The sequence below is a fragment of the Gorilla gorilla genome, chromosome 3 (assembly GCF_029281585.2).
Source record: "Gorilla gorilla gorilla isolate KB3781 chromosome 3, NHGRI_mGorGor1-v2.1_pri, whole genome shotgun sequence".
Lineage (NCBI taxonomy): Eukaryota > Metazoa > Chordata > Mammalia > Primates > Hominidae > Gorilla > Gorilla gorilla.
In genome coordinates, this window is record NC_073227.2 from 48,077,284 (window position 1) to 48,096,322 (window position 19,039).

General features: G+C 45.9%; 1 protein-coding gene across 3 annotated transcripts in view; it reads left to right on the top strand.

Moving 5' to 3' along the window:
* The first annotated feature begins 404 nt into the window (after positions 1-404).
* N4BP2 (NEDD4 binding protein 2) overlaps positions 405-19,039 on the top strand; it is a 103,619-nt gene continuing 84,984 nt past the window's right edge. Inside the window, exon 1 of one of the 3 annotated variants that reach the window (XM_063705232.1) lies at positions 405-1,164. In XM_063705232.1, the coding sequence (XP_063561302.1) occupies positions 540-1,164 (625 nt within the window). In that variant the 5' untranslated portion in view covers positions 405-539. Of the gene's footprint in view, positions 1,165-17,890; positions 17,979-19,039 lie in introns of those variants that run through there. The other 2 variants (XM_063705233.1, XM_055384814.2) reach the window with 2 other exon arrangements.

A 19,039-nucleotide genomic window follows, 5' to 3' on the forward strand; every position in this document is an offset into this window, starting at 1 on the left:
GGACTCATACTACAGCGGTCGCAAGGGGGAAGAGTACGTCTTTGCTTTTTCTTGGCACCCGAAAACTCAAGCTCGAACTGGGGGCAAAGGCCAGCGGCTGCGGTTCCACCGGCTAAGGCGCACACATTCCCCGAGCTCAGACCGCACGCTGGCAGGGCCGATGGGGCTGGGCGGCCTCCCTCCACCCCGTGGCAGTCGCCTACCCCTTTGTCTCCCCGTGGGGCTCCGAGGCCGCGCGCCCGGAAGCCCCCGGCGGGAGGGCCGCGCGCGAGAAGGCGGGTTCCCGTGCCCGCCGCAGCGGCCACGGCCCTAGTCAGGCAATGCCGAGGCCGGTCGCTCGCCTCGCCGTCCCTCCCAACTTGCAGCCTGGACCCCGCGCGCGTCAGGGCTCGTCCCAGCTCTGCTTTCCTCTCTCCCCTCACCCCGCGAGGCCGACCTTGTGTTTGTTTTGTTTTTGGGGCTCGGGAGAGTGCCGAGGGCTAGAAACAGCTGTGGTTTACCGCGCCGCTTATTTTGGCAAAAATTCCGGGCCTGTTGCAATGTTCCCCAGCGCCAAACAGCTCCCGCCTTCCCCCCCCAGCAGAACCCGACACTCGAAGAAGGGCTTGCTCCTCCAGGGACCCCTTGATAAGAAAAGTGGGGACCACGGCCCGCTCTCGGGCGAGCCTTGGGGGGTGGGCGACCGGAAGCAGCCGAACCGGCCGGGCAGGGCTTGCTCTCCAACGGGAGAGCGGGAGCGGGAGAGGTGGGAGCGCCCGCGGGCTCAAGTCCCCCGGGCCGCCGCGCCGAGGCGGAGCTCGGGGACGAAGCAGAGGTCGTGGTGGACAGCCGGCGGGCTTGGGGGGGGCGGTGGGCGGCGATCCACCTGGGCGACGTGGCAGCCATTGCCGGCGCCTCGAGACCCCTCCCCACCCGGCCGCCCACCCGCCCTCTCGCGGCGGGCTTCCGCGCGGCTGCTCTTCCCCGGCCGGACGGAGAGCGGCAGTGTCTCCCCGCCGGGCGCGCTCGCTGTGTCTCCCCCGCGGCCGCAGCTGCTTGCTAGCCCTGCGCGGCGCGGGAGAGCGCAGTGGCGCCGGCGGGAAAGGGCTGCGGACCTGCGGCGCCGCGTTGTGCGTTCGACGACGCGGCACCGGCTTCGACGCCCTCTGCCCGCTCCAGAAGCAGGTAAAGGCGGCGGGTGGGAGGCAGGGAGGCGGGTCCAAGGTGAGGGCCCTGGAGATTAGGGGTCCCGGGGCTCCGAGCCGAAGCGGAGGGCCTGAAGCAGCGGCGGGCGGCGCGGCGAGTGAACCCCCAAGCCCTGAATGTGGGGCCCAGCGCGGGCCACCTCCGATCTGACCCGCGGGCCCGGCTGCCCGGACGGAAGGGAAGTGAGGCGTCGGCGAGAGGCGGGCCCTGGCGCTCAGCCCGAGGCCGGGCGAAGGCGGGGGCCGCGGCCGCTTCCTTGGCCTCCGAGTGCCTGGCGGGCCTCCAGGCCCCAGACACACCCCTCTCGACCCCCCGAGATTTTCTCCGAGATCTGTTCCCGCCAGGACCTGACCTTGCGCCCCTCCAGGCGCCTTAGGTGTTTGCCAGGCGGAGCCTTCTGGGAACTTCAGGCCACCTTCCTGAGCACATAGTCCTAGCAGAGCCGTTTATTTACTCAGTTCAAGTCCAGACACACAGCTACTCACACGTTCGGATTTTGGAGACTGCGGAGAGACTTTCCCCTCCCGGGCATTTGTGTGTCTTTGGCCCTCGTCCCGCCTCTCCTGCCCCCATCTGCAACTTTGACCCTCAGTGGGACCCTTCTAGAGCCCCTCTCTCATCGGGACTCTCTCTAAGCCGTCCGTTTGGAAATTCATCCTCAATAGAGTGAGTCATCTTAGCGGGGGCACAGTTTATCTCTCATGCGCTTTTGGTTAAAATAGTTTTTTTTTTTTCCCCTCCGAAAGAGAGCTAGAGTAATAGAATGTAGATGACAAGTCAGTGTCAGTGTTGGCTTCAAAGGCTCTTCCTTTCGGCGGCAGTCTTTGTAACTAGGATCTGATATTTGTGGCACGGACAGGTTTGTACACATTCTCGCCATGCAGTGGTTGTAATGTCTCCATGGCACAGTTCTGGCTTGAAGGCAGGATTGGCTGCTTTTTCTACTCGACATCTTTGAGCCAATCAGCAAGGGCTGCTTGCCTGGAGACTGGTTAACTCAGTAAAGGTGGCCATTGGTTGAGCTCCTAGAAGAAAATCCTGGAGATGAACCTAGCCTCTCAGAAAACAATGACTGATTTGCAGCTGTATTAAAAAAATGTTTTCTTTTAATCCCAACATCAGCCTTTTCACTCCGTTTTTATTACTTCCAGTGTTTTTCTTTCAAACACCAGCTGTCTTTTGTAACTCGTTTTAACTCTCATCCTTTAATTTTAACTAAAAGACTTACGCGCTTTAGGAAATGTAAACATCGTGCGTTCTGTGTTTTGATAAACGTGGTTCCATCTGCCTTTCTAACATTGTTTACTGCTAAAGGTCAGAAATAAACAGTTTTGAGTTTCGCTGCCAGGACCTTTTATTATTTAAGTGCCGTGCTAGGATGGGGGGTAGGAGCGAGGGGCTGTAGTGGTGGACATGGTGGGAAGAATAGGAAATAAATGGCTGCTCTTTTGCAAGGAGGCTACAATTTAGTTAATGAAAAAAGACTAACCTGTAAAACAATAAAGAATAAAGCAGTAGAAATCAGCACGCAGTACGTACGAATGCCAGTTTGTGTACTTGTTGCCTTTAGTTAATTTGAAGGGGAGATAGAAGTACTGTATTTCATAGAAAAAGTGGGCTTAAGTTATGGTAGAGGCATATTTTTTCCTTCATTAAAGTATATTAAAGTAGGCATAGTATCTTGTATGTACACAGTAGAAGCTAAATATTATCACTGTAGTTGCATGGTTTTTTTTTAGTATTTATTTTAAATCTAAATACTGTTACATAGTTGCATCTTATTTATTTATTTTTTTGAGACAAGGTCTGGCCATATCGCCAAGGTTAGAGTGCAGTGGCACTATCTCAGCTCACTGCAACGTCTGCCTCCTGGGCTCAAGCCATCCTCCCACCTCGTCCCCTAGAGTAGCTGGGACTAGAGGCGAAAGCCACTACGCCCGGCTAATTTTTGTATTTTTTGTAGAGAGTAGGTTTCGCCATGTTGCCCAGGCTGGTCTCAAACCCCTGAGCTCAAGCGATCCACCTGCCTCCGCCTCCCAAAGTGCTGGGATTACAGGAGTGACCACCAGGCCCGCCCGGCCGTTTTAAAACGCTGATTATTTTCCTTTTAAAATCTCCCTTTTCATCATGATTAGCCATGATTATGCATGTTTTTTTGATATGCAAAGCAGCAACCATTTATTAATGAATTTCAGAAAAATAGCTACCTACCTTCTTCGCTTTCCTTTCAGCTTTTTATATGCAAAATCATATTGTAAGTCTTGGGAAGAATCAGTTGTCTATTAAATGCCTTTAGAAGTAGTTTATGTTAGGAATTTAAGAAGAGATTGAGCGTTTTTTATGTATGTATGTATGTACGTATTTTGAGACAGAGCCTCACTCTGTCGCCCAGGCTGGAGTGCAGTGGCACTATCTTGTCTCAGCCTCTGGAGTAGCTGGGATTACAGGTGCTCAACACCACACCTGGCTAACTTCTGTATTTTTAGTAGGGATGGGTTTTTGCCATGTTGGTGAGGCTGGTCTGTAACTCCTGGCCTCAAGTGATCCGCCCGCCTTGGCCTCCCAAAGTGCTAGGATTACAGACATGAGCCACCCCGCCTGGCCTTAGATTGAACACTTTTTTGATACCTACCTTGCCTGATAATGAGTAAGCATACATCAAGCCATGTATCATTATCAACCTCATTGCCCTCGTCCTCATAGTAATGAAGTGGCTTATGTGTATATACACACACATGCACACCAGGTGCTGTTTTAAGCACTTTGCATATATGATTGTATTTAATTCTTACAACTCTGAGATTTGCACTATTCTTACAGGGGAGGAGACAGAGACTGAGAAGTATTAAGAAAGTTGCTGAAAGTTACCCGACTAGTGTGTGGGAGTGTTATGTATGTATCAGGTAGGTTTCAGTCAAACTTAGATCTTTGTGACCCAAAACCTTATTCTTTTTTTTTTTTTCTTTTTTTAAAGAGACAGGGTCTCACTATGTTGCTCAGGCTGCTCTCGAACTCTTGGGCTCAAGCAGTCATCCTGCCTCAGCCTCTCAAGGCGCTGAGATTACAGGCGTGAGCCACTGTGCCTGCGCCTTGGGAAGAGTATTTTACTTTCTTACCTATCTCAGCATTGCCCTCCAGAAATTATTTTATTAGAACTGTACATCTAGATTGTGGTTAATCAATTCTATCTGAGCTCTCATACTTCATTTATTTTTTTTGAGATGGAGTCTCGCTGTGTTGCCCAGGCTGGAGTGTGATGGTGCCATCTTGGCTCACTGCAACCTCTGCCTCCCGGGTTCAAGCAGTTCTCCTGCCTCAGCCTCCCAAGTAGCTAGGATTACAGGTGCACACGATCACGCCCGGCTAATGTTTTTATTTTGAGTAGTGACGGGGTTACACCTTGTTGGTCAGGCTGGTCGTGAACTCCTGACCTCAGGTGATCCACCCACCTTGCCCTCCCAAAGTGCTGGGATTACAGGCATGAGCCACTGTGCCCGGCCGCACATACTTTAAAAATTAAAAGAGGCTTTAATAAATTTATGTGGCTAAGTAGCTAGATTTTTTGTTTTTTTTGAGACAGGGTCTTCCTCTGTTGTCCAGGTTGGAGTGCAGTGGCATGATTATAGCTCACTGTAGCCTTGAATTCCTGGGCTCAAGGGATCCTCTTGCAACAGCCTCCCGAGTAGCTGGGAGTATAGGCACATACCGCCGTGCCTGGCTCATTTTTAAAATTTTTTTGTAGAGACAGTGTCTCGCTGTGTTGCCTAGGCTGGTCACAAACTTGTGGGCTCAAGCAGTCTTCTCACTTCAACCTCCCAAGTTGCTGGGAATATGGGCCCGAGCCATCACGCCTGGCCTGTTTTTCTAAACGTAGATTGTATGACCATATCCTTTGATCATGTATTAGCTGCTTTTCTTTTCTTTTCTTCTTCTTTTTTTAAAATTTAAATTGAGATGGGGTGTTGCCATATTGCCCAGGCTGGCCTTAAACTTCTGGGCTCAAGCGATCCTCCCACCTTGGCCTCCTAAAGCCCTAGAATTACAGGTGTGAGCCACCATGCTCAGCTGGCTGTTTTTCTTAAAACTTTATGCAAGCCCCAGATTTAAGGTTATTAGTGTCTTTATTATTATTATTTTTTTGAGGCAGAGTCTTGCTGTGTTGCCCAGGCTGGAGTGCAGTGGCATAATCTTGGCTCACCGCAACCTCTGCCTCCCAGGTTCAAGCGATTCTCCTGCTTCAGCCTCCCAAGTAGCTGGGATTACAGGTGTCCACTGCCATGTTCCGCTAATTTTCATATTTTTATTTCATTTTATTTATTTATTTTTGAGATGGAGTCTTGCTCTTGTTGCCCAGTCTGGAGTGCCATGGCATGATCCCAGCTCACTGCAACCTCCACCTCCTGGGTTCAAGTGATTCTTCTGCCTCAGCCTCCCAAGTAGCTGGGATTACAGATGTGCACCACCACGCCCAGCTAATTTTTGTATTTTTAGTAGAGATGGGGTCTCACCATGTTGGCCAGGCTGGTCTCGAACTCCTAACCTCAGGTGATCCGCCCGCCTCAGCCTCCCAAAGTGCTGGGATTGCAGGCTTGAGCCACTGTGCCTGGCGTATTTTTTTTTTTTTTTGGGTAGAGTTTTGCTCTTGTTGCCCAGGTTGGAGTGCAGTGGTGTGATCTCGGCTCACTGCAACCTCTGCCTACCACGTTCAAGTGATTCTCCTGCCTCAGCCTCCTGAGTAGCTGGGATTACAGGCACCTGCCACCACGCTTGGCTAATTTTTGTATGTTTAGTAGAGATGGGTTTTCGCCATGTTGGCCAGGGTGGTCTGGAACTCCTGACCTCAGGTGATCTGCCTGCCTCGGCCTCCCAAAGTGCTGGGGTTACAGGTGTGAACCACCATGCCTGGCCATTAGTGTCTTTTTTTCTTGAAAATATTTGCATTAATTTGCTGCTTTATTTATTTTTTGGTTTTATTTGTTTATTTATTTTTGTTTTGTTTTTACTGCTTTATTTTTTGGTTACTTTTTTTTTTTTTTTCTTGAGACGGAGTCTCGCTCTGTCACCTAGGTTGGAGTGCAGTGGTGCGATCTTGGCTTGCTGCAATCTCCGCCTCCTGGGTTCAAGCGATTCTCCTGCCTCAGTCTCCTGAGTAGCCGGGACTACAGGTGCCTGCCACCACGCCCGGTTAATTTTTTGTATTTTTAATAGAGATGGGGTTTCACTGTGTTAGCCAGGATAGTCTCGATCTCCTGACTTCGTGATCCTCCTCTCTTTAATATCTCTTGAATCTGTTCCTTTTCCCTATCCTCGCTGCTGCCCTCCTACTCCATGGTTAGTATCATGTCTCACCTGGGTTGTTGCACGAGCCTCCTAACAGCTCATCCCTGCTTTCAGTCTTCCAATGCATTTTTCCCACTGTAGCTAGAGTAATCTGTCTAACACATTTAAGCATGTAACTCCTCTGCTTAAAACTTTTTTGTGACTTTTCATGGCCTTTAGGATAACTTTTGAACTTCTTTTTTTTTTTTGAGACTTCTGAACTTCTTCACTTGGCTTTCAGGATCCTCATGATTTGGATCCTTATTGACACTTGGCTGTCAGTGTACTAGCCCTATTAAGTTCCTTGTATTTCTCCCTGAAGGGATCAGAGTTCTTAAATCTGCACTTGAGTTCAGAAGCTTCTATCTGTCTGGAATACCTTTCGTAGTTTGTTCCTTACCCTCACTTTTGTTTTGTTAACTCAGGCTTGTCTTTCAGGTCTCAGCCTAGGTGGTAGCTCTAGGAGAAAGCCCTCGGATACTTCAAGTCTGAGTTACATGGGCCTCCTCTTTGTGTCCTTAGCACTCCATGTTCTTTTATTACATTGTGATTGCTTGCTTATTTGTCATCTCACCACATAGCGGTAAATGGACTGTCTTAAAAAATGATGTGATTTGCATAGAGTGTATTGAAAGAGAATGAAATAGTAATTTTGGGGTTTATCTAATACAGAGAGGAAAGGGACATTACATTTGATAGATGAAAGTTTTCTAAGCCAGAGAAGGCATACCAGGCCCTTTTATAGCCTGAATGAAAAATATCCTTTGATGTCTAATTTTTATCAATTTGGTTTCTCTATTTTATTAGTTAGGACTTTTTGGTGTTCAAGTAACAGAAATACAGCTTGAAGTAGCCTGTAGGGGAAAAAGTTATTGGTTCATATGACCATATAATAGACATTGTATGAATAAGGATGGCCATGAAGAGCTAGGGTGGGAACTTTCCCATAGTTGGGACCTTTCCGTACTTATACTCTGTGCATACTGGCTTCATTCCTTTTACTGAAAATATGTTTCTTCACATGGTAAACCTGTTTTGTGGCAGCACAAGGGTATCAACTAGAACCTTGACCAAATCTAGTGTTTGAGGGGATGAAGTACTATGCTTAGTTCATTCTAGGTTGTGATATGCTCACTTACATGGCCAGGGATCTGTTAGCAAAAAGCAGAGCAGACCTTGAGTAGGGGAGGGGACGGAGTTCTGGGCAGACATAAAGAATATCCACTTTAATTCTTTATCGTTTTATTTATTTATTTATTTTTAATTAATTAATTAATTAATTTTTTTGAGACGGAGTTTTGCTCTTGTTGCCCAGGCTGGAGTGCAATGGTGTGATCTCGGCTTACTACAACCTCCACCTCCCGTGTTCAAGCGATTCTCCTGTCTCAGCCTCCCGAGTAGCTGGGATTACAGGTGTGCATCACCACACCTAGCTAATTTTTTGTCTTTTTAGTAGAGACAGGGTTTCACCATGTTGGCCAGGTTGGTCTTGAACTCCTGACCTTAGATGATCCTCCTGCATCAGCCTCCCAAAGTGCTGGGATTACAGGTGTGAGCCACCGTGCTGGCCAATTTTATTTATTTATTTAGAGAGATTGGGGGGGGCGGGTGTCTCACTATGTTGCCTAGGCTGGTCTCGAACTCCTGAGCTCAAGTGATCCTCCTGCTTCAGCCTCCCAAGGTGCTGGGACCACGTGTGAACCACTATGCCTGGCCTCATCCACTGTAATTCTTAACCACCTTTCTGATTATGAATTTATTTTCATTGGTACTTTATTTGTGGTAAAGAGATGCCCTGTAATATGGACCTGTGTATTCCAGGTACTAAAATGGTAAGTCCAACATTTTAAAGAAGTTGGCCTTTTGGCTTATGCTAGCTTATAACAAGTACTTATTTATTGATTGATTTATTTGAGACAGAGTCTTGCTCTGTTGTCCAGGCTGGAGTGCAATGGTGTGATCTTGACTCACTGCAACCTCTGCCTCTTGGGTTCAAGCGATTCTCCTGCCTCAGCCTCCTGAGTAGCTGGGACTATAAGCACGCACCACCACACCTGGCTAATTTTTGTATTTTTAGTAGCGACGGGGTTTTGCCTTGTTGGTCAGGCTGGTCTCAAACTCCTGACCTTGTGATCCGCCTGCCTCGGCATCCCAAGGTGCTGGGGTTACAGGCGTTAGCCACCACGCCCGGCAATAACAAGTATTTATTGAGCTCTTGTTTGCTAAATAAAACACTTATCTGCAAGATGCTTACAGACTAGTAGTCTCAACAAGTAAATACAAAGGTGCTAAGATAGAGAGATGTCTAGGGTGCATTGGGAGCTGTGGCTAAATCATGCTTTGAGATAGTGGGAAACTTTCCTAAAGGAAAGTAAATTGAACCAAGAAATATGGGTTGAGTGTGATGGGGTAGAGATGGAGTCTTGCTCTGTTGCCCAGGCTGGAGTGCAGTGGCGTGATCTCGGCTCACTGCAACCTCTGCCTCCCAGGTTCAAGCAATTCTCCTGCCTCAGCCTCCTGTACTCAGGAGGATTACAGGTACGCACCACCACACTCGCTAATTTTTGTATTTTTAGTAGAGATGGGGTTTTACCATGTTGCCCAGACTGGTCTCGAACTCCTGACCTCCTGATCTGCCCACCTCAGCCTCCCAAAGTGTTGGGATTACAAGCGTGAGCCACTGTGCCCGGCTGGGGTTAGAGGGACTTTCAGGCAGAGAATGTATAAGGCACAGAGCTGTGAAATGGGCTACCTTGTGTGGGAAACAAATAACTAGGTACAGGTGGATTAGAGTAGAAGAAGAGGAGGCCAAAGGTAGATAAGGGATCACGTCATAGAAGTCCTTGAGTGCTTTATCACAGAGTTGGAACTTGATCTTGAAAGCTATAGAGAGTCATTGAAGGAAATTTAAGCTGGACCTCTCAGGTTTGAAGTGCCCATGGAATATTCAAGTGGATATGTCTGTCAAACAATTAACTATATTGGGGTTTGGGAGAAAATTATTGACTGGACTCACACTTATAGGCATTGAAGCCATGGGTTTGAATGGACCTAGAAGAGGTAAATTGAACAAAAGATTAGGAACAGAACCTTAGCGAGCAATGACACTGAAAAAAGTGAGCAGAAGGCAGGAAATCCATGACAGAGACCAAGAAGGGCCAGACAGAAAAAAACCAGTAAATGCTGCTTGGGATGGGAGGGTGGATTGTATTGGGTCAAGGAGTCAACAGAAAAAAGTTGAAACAACAAATATAAACTACTTTCATTTTAAGAAACTGAAACCGTATAGGAAATAATAGGAGTTAGGTTAGTCTGATCATTATCAATTCTGTGTGCACAGAGAAAATAAAATTTTTAGACAGTTCTTCCAATGCAGGGATTTGAATTTTTTAGCATTTTTAAGGTCAGGTAGGAGCAGATGGAGGCTTTTTTGGCGGTGTTTGGGAGGTAAGAAGTGGTTGACCGGGGGCATGGATATGATACATGTGCAGTCACTGGGGAGTACAAGTATCTAGTAGAGTATTTTGCACATAGTTTCTGGACCTATAAAGATCCAGTAAAGCATTTTTTTTTTTTTCTTTGAGATGGAGTCTAGATCTGTCGCCAGGCTGGAGTGCAGTGGCATGATCTCGGCTCACTGCAACCTCTGCCTCCTGGGTTCAAGCGATTCTCCTGCCTCAGTCTACTGAGTAGCTGGGACTACAGGCACACGCCACCACACCCAGCTAATTTTTGTATTTTTAGTAGAGATGGGGTTTCACCGTGTTGGCCAGGATGGTCTCAATCCCTTGACCTTGTGATCCACCTGCCTCAGCCTCCCAGTGTGTTGGGATTACAGGTGTGAGCCACCGTGCCTGGCCCATTTTTTTCAGGGGACCCAGAGTTAATTATTGATTATGTAGTTGTAATTAAATTTAGTTCATTTCTCAGGATTTCTATTTGTGCTTTTCTCTTTTTTTTTTTTTGAGACAGTGTCTCACTCTGTTGCTCAGGCTGAAGTGCAGTGGCATGATCTCGGCTCATTGCAGCCTCTACCTCCCAGGTTCAAGCAATTCTCTTTGCCTCAGTCTCCCAAGTACCTGGGACTACAGGCATGTGCCACCACACACAGCTAATTTTTGTATTTTTTTTTTTTTTTTTTTGAGACGGAGTCTCGCTCTGTCGCCCAGGCTGGAGTGCAGTGGTGCAATCTCGGCTCACTGCAAGCTCCGCCTCCCGGGTTCACGCCATTCTCCTGCCTCAGCCTCCCGAGTAGCTGGGACTACAGGCGCCCGCCACTGCGCCCGGCTAATTTTTTGTATTTTTAGTAGAGATGGGGTTTCACCGTGGTCTCGATCTCCTGACCTCGTGATCCGCCCACCTCGGCCTCCCAAAGTGCTGGGATTACAGGCGTGAGCCACCGCGCCCGGCCTTTTTGTATTTTTTATTAGAGATGAGGTTACACTATGTTGGCCAGGCTGGTCTTGAACTCCTGACCTCAAGTGATCCACCTGCCTTGGCCTCCCAAAGTGCTGGGATTACAGGGTGAGCCACCGTGCCTAGCCCTGGTCTGTTTTTGAGTCTATCTCTCTTGAGTGAACATTCTCTTTCTCTGCTAAATCACCTTCTCTCAGTTTTTTTCTTTGTAGTTAAGCTACTCATAGTTTTTTTAGTTGGGGAAAAAAGTACAACGTATTTACTATCTTAACCACTTTTAAGAGTACAGAACAGTAGTGTTAACTATGCACATTGTTGTGCAGTTTTTTTCATCTTGCCAAACTGAAACTCTGTACCCAGTGAACCCATTTTCTCCTTCCTAGCCCTTGGCAACCACGATTCTACTTTCTGTGTCTAGAGTTTGACTACTTGTAGATACCGCATATAAGTAGAAACATTCAGCTTTTTGTCATTGTTATTGCTGTTTTTGGGGTGACTGGCTTATTTCACTTAGCATAATGTCCTCAAGATTCTTCCATGTTGCAGCATATGACCTAATTTCCTTTTTTTTTTTGAGACAGGGTCTTGCTGTGTCACCCAGGCTGGAGTGCAGTGGTGTGATCATGGCTCACTGCAGCCTTGACCTCCCCAGACTCAAGCCATCCTCCTACCTCAGCCTTCTGAGTAGCTGGAACCACAGGTGTGCACCACCACACCTAGATAATTTTTGTAGACATGAGGTTTTGCCATGTTGCCCAGGCTGATCTTGAACTCCTGGTCTCAAGTGATCAGTTAGCCTTGGCCTTCCAAAATGCTGGGATTACATGCATGAGCTACTGTGCCTGGCCTCCTTTTTTTTTTTTTTTTTTAAGGCTGAATAATATTCCGTTGTATGTATGTACCACATTTTTTTTTTTATCCATTCACTTGTTGATGGACATTTAGGTTGCTTCCACCTCTTGACTATTGTGAATAACGCTGTGATAAACATGCATGTGCAAGTATGTCTTGGAGATCCTGTTATTAATTATTTTGGATATGTACCCTGAAGTGGAATTGCTGGATCATATGATAATTCTGCTTTTAATTTTTTGAGGAACTGCCATACCCTTTGCTTAGTAGCTGAGCCATTTTACATTCCTACCAGTAGTACACAAGGGTTCCAGTTTCTCTACATCTTCGCCAACATTTTTATTTTTTATTTTTTTATTTTTTGAGACAGAGTCTCACTCCGTCACCCAGGGTGGAGTACAGTGGCATGATCTTGGCTCACTGTAACCTCTGCGTCCCGGGTTCAAGTGATTCTCCTGTCTCAACCTCCCGAGTAGCTGAGACTACAGGCTAATTCTTGTAGTTTTAGTAGAGACGGCGTTTTACCATGTTGGCCAGGCTGGTCTTGAACCCCTGACCTCAGGTAATCCACCTGCCTTGACCTCCTAAAGTGCTGGGATTACAGGCATGAGCCTCTGCACCCGGCCTGTTTTTTAACTTATTTGTTGATAGTGGCCATCTCAATAGGTGTAAGGTGATATCTATCTCATTGTGGTTTTAATTTGTATTTCTCTGATTAGTGATGTGTCTTTTCATATACTTGTTGGCCATGTGTATATCTTCTTTGGAGAAACATTTGTGCAAGTCCTTTGCCCACTTTTAAATTGGGTTATTTGGATTTTGTTTGTTGAGTTGTAGGAGTTCTTTATGTATTCTAGATATTACCAACTTATCAGATGTATGGTTTGCAAATATTTTCTCATTCCATAGGTTGCCTTATTATTCTGTTGATTGTTTCCTTTGTGACACAGAATTCTTTAAGTTTGATGTCCATTTTGTCTATTTTTGCTTTTGTTGCCTATGCCTTTGGTGTCATCTTCAAGAAATCATTGCCAAATCCGATGTCATGAAGCTTTCTCCCCGTTTTCTTCTACGAGTTTTAAGTTTAAGGTCTTAGATTTAGGTCTTTAGTCCATTTTGAATTACCTTTTGTATTCAATGTAACATAAGATTCTAGCTTCATTCTTTTGCATGTGGGTACCCAGTTTTTCCTATATCATTTGTTGAAGAGACTCTCCTTTTCACACTGTGTGGCCTTGGTACCCTTGTTGAAGATCATTTGATCACATATGTGAGTATTTATTTCTGGGCTTTCTATTCTATTCCATTAGTCTTATGTCTATCTTTAAGCCCTACCATACTGTGTTGATTACTGTAGCTCTGTAATGTAAGGTGTTTTGAAATGGGAAGTATGAGGCCTCCAGTTTTGTTTTTCTTTCTCAAGTTTGTTTTAACTATTTGGGATCCTTCTCATAATTTTTATCCTTTTAAAAATTCCCAGGCTGGGCACAGTGGCTCACGCCTGTAATCGCAGCACTTTGGGAGACCGAGGCAGGTGGATCACTTGAGGTCAGGGGTTCAAGACCAGCCTGGCCAACATGGTGAAACCCCTGTCTCTACTGAAAATACAAAAATTAGCCAGGCATGGTGGCTGGCGCCTGTAATCCTAGCTCCTCGGGAGGCTGAGGCAGGAGAATCGCTTGAACATGGGAGGCAGATGTTGCAGTGAGCCGGGATCGCGCCACTGCACTCCACTGAGTGACAGAGCGAGACTCCATCTCAAAAACAAACAGACAAAAAACAACAAAAAAATTCCCAGCCGGGCACAGTGACTCATGCCTGTAATGCCAGCCCTTTGGGAGGCCAAGGCGGGCACATCACTTGAGGTCAGGAGTTCAAGACCAGCCTGGCCAACATGGTGAAACTCCGTCTCTACAAAAAAATGCAAAAATTAGCTGGGCTTAGTGGTTCTTGCCTGTAATCCCAGCTACTCGGAGGATGAGGCAGGAGAATCACTTGAACCTGGGAGGTGGAGCCAAGATTGCACCACTGCACGAAAGAGTGAGACTGTTTAAAAAAAAAAATTCCCTTTCATTTTTTCCCCTTCCTTTCATTTTAAACTCACTTACAGTGTGGTTGAATTTTTCTTTTTTCTTCTCAACATGTAAGGACAGATAACCTATACATAACCTTTGAAATATGGAGTGTGCCCTGCTTTATAAAAACTTGGCATTTTTGAATTACATGTTTCATGTTAAGAGTTGATATTTGAATTAAAAAAGGATTTTGGCCAGGCACAGTTGCCCATTCCTGTATTCCCAGCACTGTGGGAGGCTGAGGGGAGAGGATTGCTTGAAGCCAGGAGTTGGAGACCAGTGTGGGCAGCAAAGTGAGACCTTGTCTCTACAAAACAAAATAAAAGAAGCAACAACAAAAAATAAGCCGGGTGGAATGGTGCATGCATGTGGTCCCAGCTTTGGGAAGCTGATGCAGGAGTATTGCTTGAGCCCAGGAGTTCAAAGCTGTAGTGTTGTACCACTGCACTCCAGCCTGGGTGGCAGAGTGAGACCCTGTCTCTTAAAAAAACAAAAAACAAACACAACCCCCAAAAACTCTTTCTTTGCTTTGTAGAGGTATTCTTTTAGTGGATTAAATATGGTTTTATCTTTTCAAACATCTTAGAAGCAAACTAGTTTGCTTGAAGCATGGTACATTTTAAAAACTTTCATTAGGAAAATAGAGATATAGAAAAGTAGTATGATACATTGAAACCACAGGTACCCACCTCCTTGATTCAACAATTGTTACCATTTTGCCATATTTGTTTTATCTACATATATAAATTTCCTGAACCATTTAAAAGTAAACTAAGAGTGGCAAATAAGTTTTTTTCAGTTTTCCCTTTTAAGTATCATATGATGGTATTATAAATGTATGTATTTTGGACTTTGACATTTAAAGATTTAGATTGATATTTGCTCTTTTAAAAGTTTATAAGAAGACGTATATCTTCAGATCTCACCAAGGAAAAGGAGGACATTCTCCCTATATAGCCATAAAACCATTATCATTTCTAGCAAAATTACCAGTAATTCCCTAGTATTGTACTACTTTTTGATTTTTTTTGAGACAGGGTCTTGCTCTGTTGCCCAGACTAGAGTACAGCAGCACATTCATGGCTTACTGCAGCCTTGACCTCCCAGGCTCAAGCCATTCTCCTGCCTCAGCCTCCTGGAGTGGCTGGGGGCTACAGGCACATACCACCATGCCTGGCTAATTTTTGTATTTTTTGTAGAGATGTGGTCTTGCCATGTTGCCCAGGCTGGTCTTAAACTTGTAGTCTCAAGTGATCCTCCTGCCTTGGCCTCGCAAAGTGCTGGGATTACAGGCATGTGACCTGATTCCCTGATACATGCTACTTATACTATATTCAGATTTCCCGAGTTGTTCCAAAAATGTTTTTGATTGCTGTGTGGTGTTTTTTCTTCTTCTTTTTTTTTTTTTTGAGAGGAAGTCTTGCTCTATCACCCAGGCTGGAGTGCAGTGGCGTGATCTTCGCTCACTGCAACCTCCTTCTCCTGAGTTCAAGCAGTTCTCTTGCCTCAGCCTCCGAAATAGCTGAGATTACAGGTGTCCGCAACCATGCCTCACTAATTTTTGTATTTTTAGTGGAGACGGGGTTTCACCATGTTGGCCAGGCTGGTGTTTTTGTTTTTTTTTTTTTTTTAAATGCCAGATTTCAGTCAAGAACTACCCGTTGCATTTGGGTTGTAATCTCTTGAGTCTTTTTAAATATATAGGTAGAACTGTCTCTTCTACCCATCCACCTCCTTCTCTACTCTGCCTCTCCTTCCCTACTCTGCCTCTCCTTCCCTGTGGTATTGACCTGTTAGGTCTGTTGAGACGATTACATTTTGTATTGCTGCTTGTTTCCTCATGGCGTAGTATTACTTCTTCCTCTATCCCCTATATTTATTTCCTGTAAACTGGGAGTTAGATCTAAAGGTGTGAGTAGACTTAGGTTAAACAGTTTTGGAAGAGTATCTCATTTAGTAATGCTGTGTACTTCCTACTGTTTCTAGTTAAGAGGCATATAATGTCAGGTCCCACTATTTTGACGCTGTATTTGATCACCAAGCTAATGTGGTGAGAACCTGATCATTTCATTATAAAGTTATGGTTTTCTTTTTGCTTCTAGCAAGTAGTAATCTATAGGGTGGTACTTTGACATCAGGTAAATTTTTTATTTTTTATTTTTTTGAGACGGAGTTTTGCTCTTGTTGCCCAGGCTGGAGTGCAATGGTGCGATCTCGGCTCACTGCAACCTCTGTCTCTTGGGTTCAGGTGATTCTCCTGCCTCAGCCTCCCGAGTAGCTGGGACTACAGGCTCTCGCCACCACGCCCAGCTAATTTTGTATTTTTAGTAGAGACGAAGTTTCGCCATATTGGCCAGGCTGGTCTTGAACTCCTGACCTCAGGTGATCCTCCTGCTTTGGCCTCCCAAAGTGCTGGGATTATAGGCGTGAGCCACCACCCCCGGCCTCAAATTTCTTTTTTTAAAAAACATTTTTATTTTATTTTATTTTTTGACTTTTTGGAGACAGAGACTCACTCTGTCACCCAGGCTGGAGTGCAGTGGCACAATCTCGGCTCACTGCAACCTCTGCCTCCCGGGTTCAAGCGATTCTCATGCGTCAGCCTCCTGAGTAAGCTGGGACTACAAGCATTTGCCACTATGCCTGGCTAATTTTTTTTTTTTCTTTTTTGAGATGGAGTCTCCTTCTGTCACCCAAGCTGGAGTACGGTGGCACAATCTCAGCTCACTGCAATCTCCACCTTCCGGGTTCAAGTGATTCTCGTGTGTCAGCCTCCTGAGTAAGCTGGGACTACAGGCGTGTGCCACTATGCCTGGCTAATTTTTTTTTTTTTTTTTTTTTTGATATGGAGTCTCACTCTGTCGCCAGGCTGGAGTTCAGTGGTGTGATCTTGGCTCACTGCAACCTTCGACTCCCTGGTTCAAGCAATTCTCCTGCCTCAGCCTCCCGAGTAGCTGGTATTATAGGCACATGCTACCATGCCCAGCTAATTTTTGTATTTTCAGTAGAGATGGGGTTTCGCCATGTTCGCCAGGATGGTCTTGATCTCCTGACCTCATGATCCACCCGCCTCGGCCTCCCAACGTGCTGGGATTACAGGCGTGAGCCACCGTGCTCGGCCCACCTGGCTAATTTTTGTAATTTTAGTAGAGATGAGGTTTCACCACGTTGCCCTGGCTGGTCTCCAACTCCTGAGCTCAGGCAATCCCTCCCTGTACCCCCCCAGGCCTCCCAAAGTAATAGGACTACACTCGTGAGCTACCACGCCTGGCCCCAGATAAATTTCTTTCTTTTATTTTTGTGGGACTTTTTTTTTTTTTTTTGGGACAGAGGCTCTCTCTGTCGCCCACACTGGACTGCAGTGGTGCCATCTCGGCTCACTGCAATCTCTGCCTCCCAGGTGATTCTCCTGTCTCAGCCTCCCTCCTGAGTAGCTGGGATTACAGGTGTGCACCACCATGCCCAGCTAATTTTTATTTTTAGCAGAGACGGGGTCTCACCATGTTGGCCAGGCTGGTCTCAAACTCCTGACCTCAAGTGATCCACCCACCTTGGTCTCCAAAGTGCTGGGATTACAGGTGTGAGCCACCGCACCTGGCCAGGTCAATTTCTTTACCAACTTTTCACGTAATGATTTTAGCATTCGTTGATGATTCTTGATTAGCTATTTAATTATTGGTTAAAAAATGGTAATTAGTTTTGGGTTCTGTTGTTCCTTATACATTTAGTAGCTAGCCACCTTCTATAAAGATAAGGTTTCTGTCATCAACTAAGGCTATTTTGTTACCTGGAATTAGTGTTCTACTTAAAGGCAGAATAGATGCTTAGTTACTTTCTTTTATACAGACTTTTTCAGAGTGCAATAGTCACCTCCAGTGGCAATAAGTGCAGTCTTTCTTGTCTTTTCTCTTTTGTCACTTTCTTTTTGGAATATCATATATATTATAAATATTATAGACATTTTTGACTTTGATTTCTTTTGTGATTATAGTTTGATGTGAATTTGACTTTAATATATAACTTTCCTTTCATAGTAAGAAGACATGTTGGATAACAAGAAGAGGTGTAGAGTTTGCATATATCAACTGTGGCCTTAATGAGCATGTTGACAGCATCGATGCTAGACAGACAGTAAGTGTTATTAAAGTTGTAGAGTATGAATATTTTACACATAAGATTTTTTTTTTTTTAATTGAGTCTTGCTCTATCACCTAGGGTGGAGTGCAGTGACGCGATCTTGACTCACTTCAGCCTCAAACTGCTAGGCTCAAGCGATTCTCTCACCTCAGCCTCCCGAGTAGCTGGGACTACAGGTGCATGCCACCACACCCAGCTAATTTTTGTATTTTTTGGTAGAGATGGTTTTTGTTTTTGTTTTGTTTTTTTTGAGGTGGAGTTTCGTTCTTGTTGCCCAGGCTGTAGTGCAATGGCATGATCTCAGCTCACTGCAACCTCTGCTTCCCAGGTTTAAGCGATTCTCCTGCCTCAGCCTCCCGAGTAGCTGGGATTACAGGCGCATGCCACCACATCCAGCTAATTTTTTATTTTTAGTAGAGACAAGTTTTCTCCTTGTTGGTCAGGCTGGTCTCAAACTCCCAACCTCAGGTGATCCGCCTGCCTCAGCCTCCCAAAGTACTGGGATTACAGGCGTGAGCCACCGAGCCCTGCTTGTTTTTGCTTTTTTTTGAGACGGAGTGTTGCTCTGTTGCTCAGGCTGGAGTGCAGTGGCACGATCTTGGCTCACTGCAACTTCCGTCTCCTGGGTTCATGCAATTCTTCTGCCTCAGCCTCCCAAGTAGCTGGGATTACAGATGTGTGCCACCATGCCCAGGTAATTTTTGTATTTTTAGTAGCGATGGGGTTTCACATATTGGTCAGGCTAGTCTCTTAACCCTTGACCTCAAGTGATCCACCCACTTTGACCTCCCAAAGTGCTGGAATTACAGGCGTGAGCCACCGTGTCCGGCCCAGAGATGGCGTTTTGTCATGTTGCCCAGGCTGGTCTCAAACTCCTTGGCTCAAGTGATCCGCCTGCCTCGGCCTCCCAAAGTGCTGGGACAACAGGTGTGAGCCACCACGCCTGGCCTACACAGGTTTCTAAGCTTTTACTTATATATTTGAGGGACTAAAAAAACACCTCATGAGAAGGAAAATATAATCACAGATTTTGTTACTAGAATTTTCAAAAGAGC